We start from the raw sequence: 17,951 nt of genomic DNA on the forward strand, positions 1-17,951 counted from the left end.
TGTCAATATGTTTACTTTTGGAAAACTTGATATATTGATTATACATCTTATGATATTTTAAATAATAATAATAGCTAATTTAAATATTTTTTCATAATAATATATAATTATATCTTAGTATAAGATTTGTTCTATATTAATATCATATAAAGGTAAATCTATATTTTTAAAAAGTTAATTATATGTATCTTCTATTTTATCTTTTACATTTGGAACATTTTAAGAGTAAAATTGTTCCGATTCAAATGTTTATATTATACACATCAATTTAGCAAAATAGGCATATACTTTTTTTTAATTGAAAAATTTTTATTTTAATAAAAACTTATATATAATTGTCTTTCTATAAAATTAATAATTGATACTCGTTAAATAATAATTTAGTTAAATATGTCAAATTTTATGACATTTCACAATTATTAACCTCACGTCAAGACTGTTGCACCTAAGTTTTCACTTTTTATTTTTAATAATTATTTCCTTTTATTTAACCAATTGTGGCGAATCATGCATACCCTAGCAAATTATAGTCCCGTAACATAGAATGACCAGATCATGAACATGAACTCATGAAAGTAGGCCATTAGATCTCTGTTGGACCCGAGTCCAACCGTGTACAGTTAACCCCGCCATCATTAGTTCTAAAATTCTGCCTTTGTCTACTTTACATGTCATTGTAATTACTTATCCGAAAAAACAAAGAATGTTGGAGTAAACAAAATGACATTTAACACTGTACAAGCTATATATATATATATCATAAAGAGCAAAGCATTCTTATCATGAACAGTGATTGCAACATCAAGCAAAGCAAATTCAAGCTGCTTTAATCTCACTTTAGCGGATCAATCCCACAAAAATAACAGAAATTTAGATTGTACTTAGCTTTCACATTCCAAAATTGAATATTATAGATTCAACCATCAAATTCCTCACTAGCTATGCGGTGTATATAACAGTGACAAAGGTACTAAGACAGGAGTAGGACATTGTCATTTGTCATAGCAAAAACTGGATAAAGTTTAGGCCAGTTCAAATACAATACATGTGAATGTACCTAGAGGTAACTAGTAAGAGTATTGAGCAAAGAAGATAATTGGAAATGAAATTAAAGGCATCAGAGTAGAAGGCAAAGTAAGGCGAAAATGAGAAGGCTAAGCCTGGAAAGGGCCAATTTAGAGAGGGAGGTGGCCGCGGCAAACCAGACTCTGACGTCATCGACCACAGGGCCACAAAGGGAGCTCATGTCGTCACTTCTGGTGTTGTAGTAAATACTGTAGAAGGCAATCCTGGTCCTATCTGCCTTGGCAGTGAAATTGAGATTTGCAGTTTGGAATGTTGAATTGGAGTTTGGTGTGTAATGGATGTTTTGAGCCTGGTCACCGGCAAAAGCCATGACGGCGAGAGGCTCCTTGCATTTGTCATCGGCGTGGCCCAACGAGAAGGTCAAGCTGTAATCCTTGTCTGGTTTGGTCTCAACCATTTGGGAGATGATGCCTTCCTTCCCGGAGAGCAACTCGATGGCTCTCTTGCCTCCGGGGACGGCGAAGTGGTCCGAGTCGATGTAGCGGATGGCTCGGTTGGATTCCACGATCCAGCCAGGCAGCGAGGAGGTTTCTTCGTCTAGGTTGGTGGGAAGTAGGACACCCAGTGATGTGTTTCTAAACATCCATGGACCTTCTTCCATGTCCCCATTGACCACGGCGTTATCTGTAGAGGAGTACTTCAATTTCAATCAATCTAATTATCTAATATAATAATTAATTAATGGAAATAATACCTTTGGGCTTGTCAGGAGTGAAAAGCTTCTTGATGGCAATGTTGTCAATGATTGGCCCGCAAGTAGGGTCATCCTCCATGCCAGGGTTCTTGAAAACCAACCTAAAGGAGTCGCTGTCAGCGTTAAAAGAAACGGCGTAAGAGTTCCAACCCTGAACGTTGTAGAGCGTCTGGAGGTCAATGGTCTGCGACGCCGGCGGCACGGACACGTTAAGTGACTCCAGCTGTGCGCACGTGCGGGCGGCGCAGAACGTGACGGAGTAAACGGAGCCCTTCTCCACTGGGAACTCCTGGCTGATCTCGGCGTCGTTGCCGAGCCTGACGGCGTGCCTTCCCTGTGGCACAATTAGGATCATGCCACCTTGCTTTTGACCGGATTCAACGAGCTCAACGGTGCCATTTGATTTCCAGCTTGGGATCTCGGTGGGGCTTTCCACTAGCGCCTCGCTTGGGAACCCATTTGATGGTGATGCCTCGAAATCTCCGTTTCCCACTAGTCCTGTACGTTAATTACATTCACATTCACATGCCAGCAACACAAGACAACAAAAAAGTAGCATCGCATGTTGGGGGCCGGCTGCAACATTTCCTTCTCAAGCACATGCCCCAAGTCCCCAACTGCCCAGCCCAATTCAATCGTAATCAACATTCAATATTTATTTATGTTGAACAAATCAACATTTTTGCAGTGATTGCACCATACCTAATTATCTACACCATTCTCGACTGGACCCCTTCCCATAATCATGCCATTATCCAGCAATGTAATAAATTAAGGAAACTAAAAGATTCAACATTATCCCAATGGTGAAAACTCAGGTACAGTGGACGTGAAGTTGATAATTAAAAATCGTTACATGATTTGACTGATTTAACTAAATTTTCATCTAACAGTTCTCAACTATCAACTTGACCTAAAATCGACTGCACTTAAATTTTTACCTAACCCAATACCCTTAACAAAATGTTTTCACTCATTGAGTACGTGCCAACTAGTGGAACTGCATAGAAGCAAAGAGAGTATGCCAGAGATATAAGCTGCTGCCATTCACACATGTATGAATGAGGCCGAGGCAAGGAGCAAGGGAGTGGATTAGAATATTTTCCCAGTGGCTAAAACACGACAAAAGCGTTTGATGTTGAAAGGAAACAAAATTTATGTATGGTCCAATCCAATATGAATCAGAAGCCGCGTTGAGCGCATGGGGGGGTCCTACTCCTAACCCCACTCCAAGACTCCCACTACTCTCTCTCTCGCACACTTTGACTCAAGGAGAAAAACAAAAGCACCTTCTTTGTTGTTACCGTGCTTTTTATAATCGCCTTGTTTAAGGGAAATAGCTACTAGCTAGTGACCTAAACGACAATAATTAGTAAAATCTGCTAGCATAATTGGTGATTTGGTGAGTGATATTGATAACGCCATTATTGGCTTTACGAAAAGGTCCTTATACTTTAGAGGGGAAAAGCATTCGATGAAAGGCGGGAACAATGTGTCTAATAAGTAATAAGGTCATTTCGCATCCCTAAGATTTATATACCAAAAAATTCCAAAAAGTCCTTTCATTGGGTCCCATATGCTTATGTTGCCATGCCTTCTTTTATGCATCTCGAGGCTAGTTATGATTTTCCACTCCTACTATTTACACTCTACTACTTTTTCTTTCTTGTTTTTTTACAAGTTTAGCTTAGCTGTCTGAAACTAAGATATAATCACTGTGAATATTGCCTACAGTCAACTATTGTGTTTTTAAGAAATTAAGAAGCGCGTAATTATAGTATTATACCAACTTTATGAGTTCATTAAATTCGTAGCCTCAATTCTATAAACTACTAACATTTTTCAATTAATGTAAATATCCTCATTAAAAAATGCCAAAAACAAAAGCAAAAACTATTATCTTTAAAATGCCGAACTCAAACTTTAAAGTAGCCACGGAAAATAAGCAACATAAAAATACTAAATCGTTTTTATTTAAGTCTAGTTTGGAAATTACTATCTTTTTAACTATTCGCTTGCAACTTGGCCACTTTAATTTTCATCATGTTTTCTAACAGATCTTTTTGTTCATTCCTATTTTGGGCACAATTTTACCTTCATCCTTGAAACTGTTAAAGGAGGAAAAAGAAGAAAATAGAAAATGACATGAAATTGAAAGGAGGAAAGCTACCCTCACCCACATTTAAAATTAAAAGAGATATACTATTTTGTACAATTAAAAAAGTAATCAACATCTGTTCTATTTTGAGTTGTTAGTTGTTACTTGTTACTATACAATTTTAATACCGAAAAAAAAAGACAGTGAAAAATGCAGAGTCGGTGGAGAACAGAACAGAGAAATGAGACTTGTTAGTTCACTTCATCTAGAACTAGAAGAGCTTAACCAACCAAATCAAGCTCAAAGGGTCTCACAAAAGGAAAAGTGCTCCAAGTTAGAACACAATAACGACCCTCTTGTTTCTATAATTGGTATGTATAACATCCTTAGTGTCCTCAAAATCCATCAGTTCAAATTAGTAAAACCAAATTCCAGAATTTACCCCCCACCCCTGCCTACAAGAGCCAATTCTAAAATAGAAAGTAAACACTAACAAAACATTATCGTACTCGTACCATACTACTAGGCCACACAATTTGATGAAACACATAAGGGAAAAAACCCAGCATAATTGATCAGATCTCAGGAACATAGACACATACATGTTGCAGAGCAAGGAGAGAACATTACCATCATCTGCCTTAGTAGTAAGGGTGAAATGGGGGAGCAGAAGGAGCATGAACATGGACACCCATTTCATTGTTATTGAGCTTCGAGCCATATCTCTGCACACCCAAAATATTCTCTCTCTCTCTCTCTCACTGATATATGAGAAGTGTTGGAGGAACCACAAAAGGCAGAGAGAGTAGGAGAGTGAGTGTCCTTTTATATAAGATTCTCGCCCACAACCCTATGGTCCCTCCATTTTGCTCTTCTTTTTTTTTTAAAGCTTATTAGCTTAAATAAATAAAACGAACTTTATTAAATTGAAATTTGGATACAGAAAATTCTTTCACAAAATAGGACTAAGGACCTCTAATCTCACATCTCTAGTGTGGAGTGTGGACACACATTTTCCTTTCCTTTCCTTTTTGAATAATTATCCTTCATGGTTTACATTATTCTAAAACGTTAATCATGCATTTGCTATCGTAAAACTCATAATTTAATTTCTTTTTAAATAAAAACAAAAAAAATATGTTTCTTTTTCCCCTGTAGAGTGTTGATTTTAAAAAAAATGAATCTTTTTAATTATTAAAAAAAATTAAAAATATAAAATATAATCTCTAATTTTTTATTTTTTTTATATTTATTTTAAATCTCACTTATAAAATTAATAATAAAAAACCACACTTTATTTCAAAAAATAAGAAGATCCATTTTCCTAGCTTTAAGACCCTGGTCTAATGGTCTTATGTTGGGCCCCTTCAGCCACCTCCGTATTACGGCACTCGACAGTGTTCACATACATTGGACATAACCCGTGATTTAATTAATTAATCTACAATGTTTCCATTTTTCAATAGCCCATGAATAAAGAATGTATATCTATCCCTATTTTTCATGTATATAGATGGAGGCTTTTTTTTTAATAAATAAAAGAAAAATTTATATTTATCATCTTACATTAAAATATAAATATGTACCATTTTTCTGTTAGTCCAAGTTTGCTGGCACTACTGAAATTAAGAACCTTTTTTTTCCCTTTATTTTGCAGGTATTTTTTTTTTGGTGACTTTTATTTTGCAGGTGTTGATGACAAAATTGAGTGCCCACGAAATTATAAAATAGGACGTAAAATGATAAATATTTGTATTTTAGTGTAACTGCTAAACATGATTTTTGTTTATTATTTATTTGAGAAAAAGAAAAGCCTTTAGACGGATGATGAGTAGAGTTAGATTGGAACCAACGCAAAATTAATGGAACTACTTTAAATTCGATTTTAAAAAATTGAATTTGAGTATTAGTTTCCTTCGTTAATAATTGAGGCTAATTTAAAAGTTTAAATTTGACAAAGCAAAAGTATGCCATGCATTTTTTACTCTTATTTTTATATAGAATATAATTAACTATTATTAAAATAATTATAAAATATATTTCATTTTTTTAAAAAAATTAATAATTAGAGATTGATTCTTTTAATTTTTGTTTATATATATATATATATATATTTTTTTTTTTTTTTAAATTTCAGATTTAGAGAAGAGAAGTATGTCTACTAAAATTTTTTCTCTAATTTCAATCACTATCATTCTCTCATCCTCTTCCTCTGCTGTATCTTTGGTTCATTTATCCTCGTCGCCGCAATACGCCTCAGCCGACGCCGCAACCTGCGTTGTCGCACTTGGAATTGGAGGTTAGTTAATCATTATGCCCAAGGTTCTGAGAATCGGATCGGTCATTGAACCACTCTAATCATTAGTTTACTAATCCAACCAATCCAATAAAAAGATCGTTTTAAAATAAACTAATAAATAAATTATAAATAAACATCTTAAAATATAACTCAACTAATTTTTTTGTCTCATATCAATAATATTTCTTTCATCTCTTTTCTAATATAAAGAATTAAAAAAGATCAAACAAATTAAACAAATCTTGTAATACTAAGAGTGAATCTATTTCTTTAATATTACAAATAATAGAAATTAATCACATAAATACATTAATATTACAAAATATACTAATATATTTGACAAATAGGTAAGACATGATACAACAGTGTCTTTTGATCGATTTTAGAATACCTCAAGTAACATGGAGAGATGACAAGCAAAGCAGAAATGCTCAGCAGCCAGAGGCATATTACGAATTTTACCACACACTTTACAAGCTTTCTTCATTACCATGCATATTGTTTCTTTATCGGCATCACAGGCTTCTTTGAAGTTCCTCAGTATCTTCTTGAAAGATTCTTCGTCCTTCGACTCTGCATGAGTCTTTGAAGCCCCTCATTAGTATGCACATATTATATTTGTTGCTAATTCAATCGATTTAATTTAACACCAATCGATTAGTAAATAACTATTTTGTGACAAATAACTCGATCCTAAACTCATAACAGTTGATTGTATATATAAATAGATCTATTCCTTTATACACAAACATATTCAATCTATAAATGTGAAAAATAGCTTCAATTTGAGTATAAAACTGAATTATTTGAGATATAGTCCCTGGTCTTCATGACCCATCTCATAAATTTCTCCAACTATTTCTTTCGTTGTCCAACACAAGTCCAGATTTATTATTTTAATAATATCAACCATCCACTAATCACACACCAAAAGAATAATAAAGAAAAAAAAAATAACATACCCCATTATATAAAAAACTGGCTAACAGAACTAGATATACATTGATACTATGGTACCTATCTAATAACAATCAATATGCATGCTAAAATGACGATTCCCAAAGAAATTGAGAAAATTAATCGATCTTAGATTAAAAGAGTGAAATGTATACCTAATACAACAAGTAAATTATTAGGCTTAATTTGTCTTGCTCGAACCCCTTTTCTCAAGTTTGCGATCTGCCTCGAGTTTGTCCGCCATGATTAAGCCGACCTCTGGTACTGTGCCGAAGAGAGCACCAAACATGATGAAGCATGCGGAGGCTCTGAGACTGTGGCGGCACAATAAGGAAAGCAACCCGCTGCTGATGGCCGGGGCAAATATGCGGTCCCAGGGATCGTTTTTCTGACGAACAAAAACCAAGGCGTCGTGGGAGACATTGTAGAGGGCACACCAGGCGGCAAGCTTGCCCCCGATGCGGGGTGCATTGAGGCGGGCGGTGGATCTGCCGATTAAGCCTACCTGAAATCCCAGGCCCGCTGAATTGGTGACTTCATCAAGCCAATTCTTCATTGTTCGCGGATGACGAAACATGAAGTCACAAGGATACATTGCAAATAGGATTCCCAAAGGTGTAATTGTGTTTCTCTTTTTATGTTTTATCGACCACAAGAGTTCTTAAAGGGCGGGAAAATTATTATAGGGAGTCTGGGTGGTTAAATCCAACACAATTTAAATTAAATCTTATCCAATCTTAATCTAAATCGATTAAAATCACATTAATTTAAATTTAATTAGATTATATTTTTAACAAACCAAATTAACTGAATTAGATTTTAGATTGTTTTCTCAAAACTCATCCAATTCAAATTAAATCATAAGATGTGATATAATATTTTTTTTATTAGTATATTTAAATTTTTTTAATTTGTTATATATTTTTTATGTTATTCATATATTATTATTATTATTATTATTATTATTATTATTATTATTATTATTATTATTATTATTATTATGGAACTAATTACATACCCTTTAATTACTAATAATACACCATCTATATTATCTTAACAAAATATTTTTTATTTTGTCTATTATTAAACAAATTTAATTTCATTAATTATTAATGATAATGGGAATATCTCAATTTTTTAAATTATGTTTATTATTTAATTAAAGTTGTAATTATTTGTTCTAAATCAATACTCAATTATTTAGAATCGCTTAACAATTTAACAATTTAAATAACTCTTTGTTATAACTAGTACTCTTAGTCAATTCACTATTGTACAGACAACTCATTTAGAAGTTGTAGATTGCTTAACAATTTAAATATGACGTTAGATAATCATATTTTTTATGATTATAAATCTAAATTTTATATTGTTCCACTTTTTGGCCTATCACACCTTTTGACATACCCACTCAAAAATATATATCTAAGTTTTTTCACATTTTTTTTTTAATATCATAACAAGTTCAATAGTTTATATCTTATATGTATATAATAACTATTTGTTGAATGTTTTATATCTTAAGAATGATAACAAAGTTTGGGTGACCAATTGGATGAGAGAATATACTCTACAAGATTATTTCAATATTTAAGTAATATTTATAACAAAGTATTTTTAACATAATTTTTTCAACACACTTCTAATTAGAATTACATTTTAGAGGAGTACTACGATTTATGTCTCATAATCCAAGAGAATGCTTGGAAATATAGGAGCAAAGTAGAACTAGAGCATGAAGATATTTGGGAGTGAAAAATTATATTATTAGATATTTTTCTATTTTCTTTGAAAGATAAATTACTAAGCTATTTTTCATTAGTTTATACACTAATTTATCCTTCTTCTACATATTACAATTCCATATTACTAATTTTCTTTATTTTATCAGTTAATATAAGTTATTAGCAACCTATATATTATCGTAACTAATTATTGCTGAGTATGATAAATATAACATAACTTGATCAAAAAAAAAAAAAAACAAGAGCAAAGTTCAAATATAACCTGAAGTTATAAGATAAAATTGATCTATTTTAAGCCATTGTTAAAAAATATAATAGAAAGTTAAAAAATACAACACCAAAGCTATATTTCATAGTCATTGAACCTTCAACTTCAACTATACTTTTTTCAACTAAAGAAGTAAACGAAAAATAAAGACTACCAAAAAAGCGAACTCACTTCTTTATCCATATTATTAACAAGTGCCAAAGAGAGACAAAAAGGAAAAAAATGCAGGCTTGCTGCTACAAAACTTTCAACCAATATCAATCCAAAAGTTGCTATTAATGAAAATTAAGAATTGCATTTTTAGTTTCTAATTCTAAACGGAGTGTACTTTGCAGCTTTCATCAAAGTCAATACGCTTTTGCGTCCATAGTATATGAAAAAGGTTTCATCCATTAATTATAAATGACTACAGTCCAAGTTCAAAAAGTAGTTAGCGCTATCTTGGTGTTTTCTCATAAAAATTGTAGGTCAAAGGTGATATAAGAACGCTACTACCACTAATCTGCATTAAACGAATGTAATCAACATGAAAATGAGTATGAGAATCATAGATGAAAGGAAATTCACATAGTCACTGTTTTATGCCAAGTCCATGTAGTAATGCTAGCCATTGCTAGTGACAGTAATACATCATGTAGACTAACATTTTATCCCAAATTAAATATAATTGGGTTATTTGGACTCGAGTCATTCAAAATAACAAGTCTTCATATGAAATTCAAAACATATGCTTTAAAAATAATGTAAAAACTCACCGCTCTCAGCTGCTGTATAGACTTGTATAGTGCCTTCTTAGATACACATATCACTATGACATAGTAGTCTGCTATTACTTTCCCATCCTGTTTGCAAAAAATAGGATTTATAATGGGTCTCTGCAGAAGATAATCACATGTTCCTCTTAAAATTGAGAAAAAATTATAGTGAAAAAATAATGATACTGCTCATAATCACAGTAGATAGTATATGACAAATTTTACTATTGCAAAAAACAAATGCTGTAAGGAAAGCTCTTACCGGTGAAAAAAATGAAAAATAAAAATAACAACACTTTTATAAAGATGACAAACTTTCTTCTTCTAATATATCTAGTCAAATGAAAACTATTTTTTCTTTCCCTTTTAGTTTCACTATCTGTTGTACAACTTTTAAGTAGTGGTGCAAACATTTTACATAAAAAGACGACATATATATATATATATATATATATATATATATATATATTCCAATTGAAAAAGATTCAGTTACAAGCATTACTACCAACTAATTGAAGAAATATTATGGTGTCATTAAAGAAAAATAAAATGACTAACCCAATCACCATCAAAAGTTTAGCAATCTCCCCATTTTACAATCCTTCTAGAAATGCTGTGATCCCTTAACTTAATAATGCTCAATTCACACATTAAAAGACCTTCTAATTACAAATTCTGAAAAGAAATTTATTGTTGATATCTTAAGTTCTTCTACATTATTAGGTCCTTATGCATGTATTAAAACCATAAGTTACAAGAAGAGAAAAATAATATAGATCCATACCACAGAGCATGATATACAGTTCTACAGGAACCTGCAATTAAAAATAAAGTGGTAAACAGGTAAAGCATAAGAATGCAAAATGCAAGTAGGTGCTATATAAAAATGACCAGAAATCCATAATGAATCAACCAACTCAAACATAAGAAGTCCAATTACAGCTAACATGTCAAGATTCTTTCTGATAAATACTAGTTCTTTTGTTAAAGCATGCATATTGTCAAACAATTATTTTCCCAAGAATGTAAAAAACTTATTCTTTAACTGATTATCAACAAATAAATGCTTTAGTTAAGAGCATGAACACCTTGTCCAATTTGTTCTTCAATAGTCAGGTCTTTCCACAAAATTTCATAATCCAAGCAATCAGTGTCCACATCAACTTTATTATTGACAGCACAACTTCCGGCACTTCCACAGGTGCTAGCACTACTTGTGCTGTTAATATTGATGGACGAGGACTAGGATCCTGAAGCCTCATTGTTACTAAGGTGATTCCTTTCACCTCCTTGGTGTTCTTGCTTCTGATTAACTGACTGATTTTTTTTATGATCATTTGACAAGAAAGGCACAGCAACACAGACATCCTTTGCCTCCGATCCTTTTTGATCATTTGCTTTCCATGGCCATGCCATTGTTTTCTTTTGAATCCATGCTTTAACCCTAGACATTATAATCTTGTGAATAGATTTTCCTTTACTATTATCGACAGATTTTTTCAGACTTTTTCCTTGGGATCTTTTCTCACCATGAGAAAATATACCAAAAGGGAACTGCATCACATCATCTCTGTGTATACTAGCTCTACTGCAATTAGCATCCTCTCTATGGTCTGCAACACCAACTTCTGAAAAACTAAAATACTCATATTGATGACTTCCTCCGCTCCCGCTTTCACGATCACCGTTATTTTCTCCTGTTTGAATTCTTGACTTAACTTTGTTACTTACCTTTGATGCTTATTTAATGGTTCTAACATCAAGCCATGCTATGCTATACTAGTATAAATTACGGAAACATGAAATTTACAACACTAACTAAATTCGAGAACTTGGATGCTATAGAAGTTTGGAGAGGCTGCTGAGTATCAAGGCCAAGTTTATTTGAAATGCTACTTCTAAGAGGCCTAGAGCCTGAACCTGATTCAGCATTGTTTGCAGCCAAGCACAGAACTCTCGTTTCAACAAAGAGCTGCAAATCACTTGAGACATAGATAATCCCAACTAAACTTCCATCATCATCATAGAAAGGAGTATTCGTCACCACCGCCAAGAACTGCTCTCCCATCTTGTTCTTGACCGGGAATTGTCCAGTCCAGCTCTCTCCCATTACGACACGGTTCACAATATCATCAGCCAAGGCAAAATTCTTGGAGTCAACAATCAGCTCAATCCCATCCTGCCCAAGAACTTCCTCCGCAACATAACCATACAGATTTTTGGCACCCAAGTTCCTGAAAAATCATTGGAAATCAAATCCAAGAGAGTAAAGGGGCAGAAAAAACTCTAAATGTAGGTCCGTCACTCCCCACAATTCATGCAATCAACAAGACAAGACAGGACAGAACATATCAAAACCAACATGCACATCCATTTTAGTTAAGGACTTGTCATCTCCAAAATCCAAATCATATATACGGGTTGCGCTACGAAGATGAGCAGACGAGAGAGACGACATAGGGAGAGGAAGAGAAAAGGCATCTATGAATTGAAAATGCATAATGATTAACTAACCTCTAAGTGTTGAGGCAGCGTCTTGTGCGACGGCGGCAGAAGCAGGTTGCGCGGTGTTGGAAGCAGGTTGCGGCGGCGAGGATAAGCGAATGAAAGATACAGCAGAGGAAGAGGATAAGAGAATGGCAGTGATTGAAGTTAGATGAAAAACTTTGGGAGGCATGCTCCTCTTCTCCAAATCTAAAATTAAAAAGAAAAGGAAAAAAGTGTAAAAAACAAAAATTAGAGGGATCAATATCTAATTATTAATGTTTTCAAAAAAATAAAAAGGGGATATATTTTGTAATTATTTTGATGATTGTTAGTTATACTCCTATATAAAAGTAGGAATAAAGAATCCATGGTCCAAAAGTATATATATTATGTGATTTGGCAGCGTGTTACTTTAAAAATAATTTGAATTTTTTTTGACAGAAAAAAACTTTTATTTAAGAAAATAGACAAATCGCACTTACATATTGCAGAAGAAACATTTGATTTGAAACTAAACAAGAAAATAGATAAGTTCTATGTTGAACTATTGTCTGAGAGGAGGCGCAAAGTTCGATTACAAAGAATCTTATACAAGAGAAACAGATACTCGTTACAATCTCTTTTGTTTCTAAATCTACACAGAAAGTGCTGCACCACAGAAACTTATCTTCTCTTCTTCTCAGAATCGGTCTAAATGCTATCCGAAACTGTAAATATTTCTATAGATGAAAGGCCCTCGTTGTATCTTCATCTCAAACCTACGAAAACATCACCAACAACACTTATAAAAGAAACCAGTACACCACAACCACAAAAGGAGAGAGAAACACCACAAAGGGGTTATTTAATCTAGATCTGGATCTCAGATCGAGATCTCCAAAAATAAAAAACAACCAAACGAAACAGGCCACAAAGTAACAACAGAAATAAGTAGGGAAAAATAAAAAGAAAGGTTGCGAAAGGAAGAAGAGAAAGCAGATGATAGCAAGAGAAGGGTAGTGGAGAGTTGTTGCCGGCGGAAAGAGAGAAAGAGCTGAGAAGAGAGATATGAAGGGGTTGGGAAGGAGAGAAAAGAAAAAGGAACAAAAAGAAAAAGGGAGAAAATTTTACAAAGAAGAGAAATAGTAGAAAAGAGAAGAAGGGCCACCGCAGCCCAGGCTGAGACGGCGGCGCCCGCCCTTAAAAGGCTTCAACTCTGTTTCTTTTACTTGAGTAAGATATAAAAAACCAACACTACATACACAATTTTATCCTTTTTTGTGCTTCTAAAATAATTTGAACTTACAACAATATATATGATGCTCCTTTATACTTATAGCCTTATAGACTAATGAATAGAATTTACCTAAGAATGTAAGATCAAACTCTATTCACTCATGACCTTAATTTATTAAAAACTGTTTTTGGTATAGGCCCAAAAAGAAGAAAACTACAAAACTGAATCACGAGCCAGAGAGTAAAGAATTCATATTTCCAATCCTTGAACAAAAGAGTTTCTTTTACTGTTTTGGACAATGAACAAAGCGAGATAAACAGAGGAGATTGATTCAACCCAGTCTGTGAAGGACTTTGGCTAAGTGGACTGATATTTAACACCCACTCAATTCATCGAAATGGGCTGAAGCATAATTAACCTGGCCATTTTCGACAGCCAAATGATTTAGCCATTTTGTTCTTTATATTAATAAAAAGTGCTGATAGAAAAATTTAATATTTTATATATATACTAAAAAAGTGATATAAATATAATCTCTAATAAAAAGTGAATAAAATAAAACAAAAGCTACAAGTGTGAAGATATTTTGGGACTTGGGAGGGAAAGAAATTGATCTCCCTGACACGTGACGTGAGGGAGTAGGCGTATTTCCAGTTTTGCCCAATGGCAATATTGCGTGCTAGAGTCTACAAGTTGGTTTCATGTTGAGAGTTAAATGTTACCAGTTACGTTGCATTATTATTGTTGGAGCAGCATCACTTCTTCCTTTAATAATGTTGGGTGGACCTTTCATAGTTAAATGATGAATAATGCGATCTGCCATGCTTTCCTTTTTCGGCAGAGTAGAGTAGACACAGTACACATACACTGCTCTGACCAAAGTTACCAAGTTCCCAACCTTCAATTTTTGGGAGACTATCATGTTTAAAGCATAGTTATTAAAACAGTCTCGATTCTGTCTTTTTGACTGAAAATCCGGACTCTTGATCGGAGCGAGTCACCCCCAAAACCGCATAAGCACGAGACCCGAAAGCAAATGACCCGACCGTCCAATTTTTATCAAAACCTGTGATCCAACCGATTTTTGTAACGATTTTATTAGATTAATAATGACTTTTGTAAATAACGAGTTTTATAATTAATCTAATAAAATAAAAAATATATTATTTTAAATTTTTTTTAAATCTTAATATTAGGATAATTATCTGCATGAATTGAATATTCAATCTTTGTTAACTGTGTATGAATAAATTGAATCAAAAGAAATAACTATTCAATTAAAAATAATGTACATAATTTTCTGTATATCTATTGAATTGAACATTCAACATATCTATTGTTCACATTATTTAGTATTCTCATTGTCTACTTGTACTTTTTCCTTTTTGTAATATGGCTTCAAGTACAGAGAAATAATGAAAATAGTAAACAATATGAATAATAAAATAAAAAAAGAATATAGAATTAAAATCATAGATCAGATCATTAATTAATTATTTTTAATTTCAGATTTTGAAATTTAAAATATGTAGATTAACAATTAAACTAAATCATAGTTGGTCCAGTTATATCCAATTATCATGCTAACCTCCTTCTTCCATTTGCTATCTCCGGTCTGCAGAGGCACCCAGGCCGCTTCACTTCCCCTCTCTCCAGTCCAACGCCGCCCAGCCTCCAGCTGACACCCCATCTGCCAGCCGACATTGTCCAAGCATCTTCGCGAATGTCCAATTGCTCCGCAGCATCTCCGTGCGTCATCTTTTGCGTTGCCTGTTTGCGTGCTGACCGTGTAGCCCCAGCCCCTTCTTTACCGTTGCAGCTTACCACCACAGTTAACAACGACCACCTCAACGCCAACACAGCAATACAGAATCTCCACCCCGTTTTCGCCTCCCATGGTCTTGACTGCAAGATTTTATGACAGTTCTCGCTTTTTCATCCTCTTTTTTCTTCACCACCTTTGCCATGAACCTCACAATGCCGCATAGCATGGATTCAAAAGGTTACGTCTACAAATGTGCAGATCAATGCTATGAGAAAGTATGCAGCGAAAGTTTTATATATGCGGCTGGATGTTTATTTTTCATGCAAATGAAATATTTATTCTTAGGATTATGTTAGGTAACCAATAACTTTTTGGAACAACATGAACAACCACCAATCAAATTAAAACATATTACACTTCCAAATTACCCACCTAAATCTTAATATTAGAATAACTATTCAGTAGTGAAATGAACATCCAATATATCTATTGTTCATATTGTTTAGTATTTTCATTGTCTACCTATACTTTTTCTTATTTTCTTAATGTAAATGAGCTGTTCATTCTTCATATTAATGAGATGTTTATTCTTCATGCAAATGGGATATTTGTTCTTAATACAACACTTGACGTTGGTGATGGTGGAAAATGGCGGCACTGGAGAGTGGATTTGGATTAGAAGGGAGTATAATTAGGGTTAAAAGGGAGGGATGGTTAAAATTTTCAATAGTAAGGTTAAACGGATTTTTTTAAATTTGAGTTAGAGTGTTGATTTTTAATCTTCAGTGGACTAAAAAATTAGTCTTATTGTTCATATTATTTAGATTCTTTGTTATTTAATTTACCTAATAAAATTGTTTTTATTTTATCGAAAAATGATTTTTTTCATAGTTAAGAAAAAATTGAAATAAAAAAATCAGACTAATTGATCATTAAACTATTTTAATTATTAATTTATTGATCCAATCAATTTAAATATAATTTAACTAAAAGAACTATTTGATAATAAAATAATAAAAATATATATATATATATATAAATAAATACAATTTTAACACAATTTTTAGTATAATTTTAAATTTTTAATAAAAATGACAAGGTTGACAAGAGTTAAAGACAATGAATGAGGACACTAAAATTGATCTTTTCAAAACATTCTTGTGATATTTTTTTATTTTGTTCATTAAATATGTTATTTTTTTAGTTTGCCTTTTTTTGTTTTTATGAAAAAAATAATATTTCAGGTATTTATAAAAACCATAAAAAAAAGACAAATGGAGATTTATTTAAAAAAAAATTATTGAATATGTCAAATTCATTTGTGTCATAAATATAAAAGATTTTTCTTGTTAAGTTGAAAGAGCACTTAGTGTTAAAGATTAAGCTAAGTTAATTTAGTAGTGATAAATTTAATTAAAAATATGTGTGTTCTTTAATAAAATTAAGAAGAATTCTAAGAACAAAATTTGTGTATGTAATTTTTGAAAATTACAGTAAAAATTCTATAGTCATTGTGGTGAAAATTAAATGTAAATCATATTACATTATATGACTGAATTAGGATATATAATGGTACAAAGTTCTTCTTTTTTCTGTCTCTAATTCTGTTTTATAAAATAAAAATAAAATATTTTTTGCATAATTGTTTTAGTTGATACTGTAAATCTAAAATCCAATCTATTTCAGTGACTTAAATAAAAAACAATCCTAAATTTTTAAGCATTCTTTTTTAAGTGATTGATAACTTTGAGTGTCTAATGGCATCTGCATGATATTCTAATTTAAAAGTTATAAGAATAGAGGATGAATTACTTGAGTAATGAAATGAGATAAGTAGCTAGTGGCATGGCATTATTAGTAGTAGCTAATAGAAATTTCAACGGTATAATCACCCCATTATTCTGTTATTATATTATGAATATGCACGATGAGATGTGCTACAATGTGGAATGTGGATGGCCCCTTCCATTTTGGCGCCATTTGTAACTTGTGGTAGAAACTCCCTGTGGAAAAACAATGCAAATGCTACATAAAATCATATTCAGATTTCAGATGGCGATTTACCACCCGCTTTCTTTCTATGTTGCGCATGCATATCATGGATCCAACATGCCACATGTTCATTTTGTAAATCACTCTATATATCTAATTTGTATTTCTCTAATAAAATATATTTTGACCAAACCAAAACAAACAAAAAAGCCTAAAATTTTGTTTTTAAATATGACAACAACATCAACAACGATAAAGATAGAGTAGTTACTTCTATACCTTCTTTATATACTTTGTACTTTTAAGTTTTAACTGCTAATGTAAAATAAAAGAAATTTTCCAAAAGACTTCGTTACATTATTTTTGTTAATTATATTTATCCAACTATATATATATATATACCGCATTTCATTATGGCTTATGAGAAGCATGTGTGTTGTGCATGGTTGTGGAGAATATAGGTACTAAACATAGACGTGGGACAACTTTTTTTAAAATAAGAGATGAAAAAATTGGACTATCCAATTTTTTTATTAAAAAAATTAAGTTTACTAATCGAACAGTCCAATTAATATGAGAGAAAAAATTT

General features: G+C 32.5%; 1 protein-coding gene and 1 long non-coding RNA gene across 2 annotated transcripts; both read right to left on the bottom strand.

The window, feature by feature from the left end:
* Positions 1-793: 793 nt before the first annotated feature.
* On the bottom strand, positions 794-5,196 carry LOC112714312 (protein BIIDXI). Its single transcript, XM_025765883.3, has 3 exons — positions 4,509-5,196; positions 1,781-2,278; positions 794-1,710 (listed from the first exon to the last, which is right to left on the bottom strand). The coding sequence occupies exons 1-3, from the start codon at positions 4,597-4,599 to the stop codon at positions 1,118-1,120; spliced, it is 1,182 nt and encodes a 393-aa protein (XP_025621668.1). The 5' UTR covers positions 4,600-5,196; the 3' UTR covers positions 794-1,117.
* Positions 5,197-9,422: 4,226 nt separating this feature from the next.
* LOC112718400 (uncharacterized) lies at positions 9,423-12,727 on the bottom strand. Its single transcript, XR_011866249.1, has 4 exons — positions 12,417-12,727; positions 10,991-12,136; positions 10,687-10,717; positions 9,423-9,989 (listed from the first exon to the last, which is right to left on the bottom strand). It is a non-coding gene; the product is annotated as an uncharacterized lncRNA (long non-coding RNA).
* Between the last annotated feature and the right edge of the window lie 5,224 nt (positions 12,728-17,951).

Source organism: Arachis hypogaea, chromosome 10, assembly GCF_003086295.3.
Source record: "Arachis hypogaea cultivar Tifrunner chromosome 10, arahy.Tifrunner.gnm2.J5K5, whole genome shotgun sequence".
In the NCBI taxonomy this organism is placed as follows: domain Eukaryota; kingdom Viridiplantae; phylum Streptophyta; class Magnoliopsida; order Fabales; family Fabaceae; genus Arachis; species Arachis hypogaea.

Coding starts and splice junctions, on each gene's coding strand:
- LOC112714312 (XM_025765883.3), bottom strand. CDS start 4,599: ATGGCTCGAAGCTCAATAACAATGAAATGGGTGTCCATGTTCATGCTC. Junction 2,279..4,508: donor TACTACTAAGGCAGATGATG/GTAATGTTCTCT, acceptor ATTAACGTACAG/GACTAGTGGGAAACGGAGAT. Junction 1,711..1,780: donor CACTCCTGACAAGCCCAAAG/GTATTATTTCCA, acceptor ACTCCTCTACAG/ATAACGCCGTGGTCAATGGG.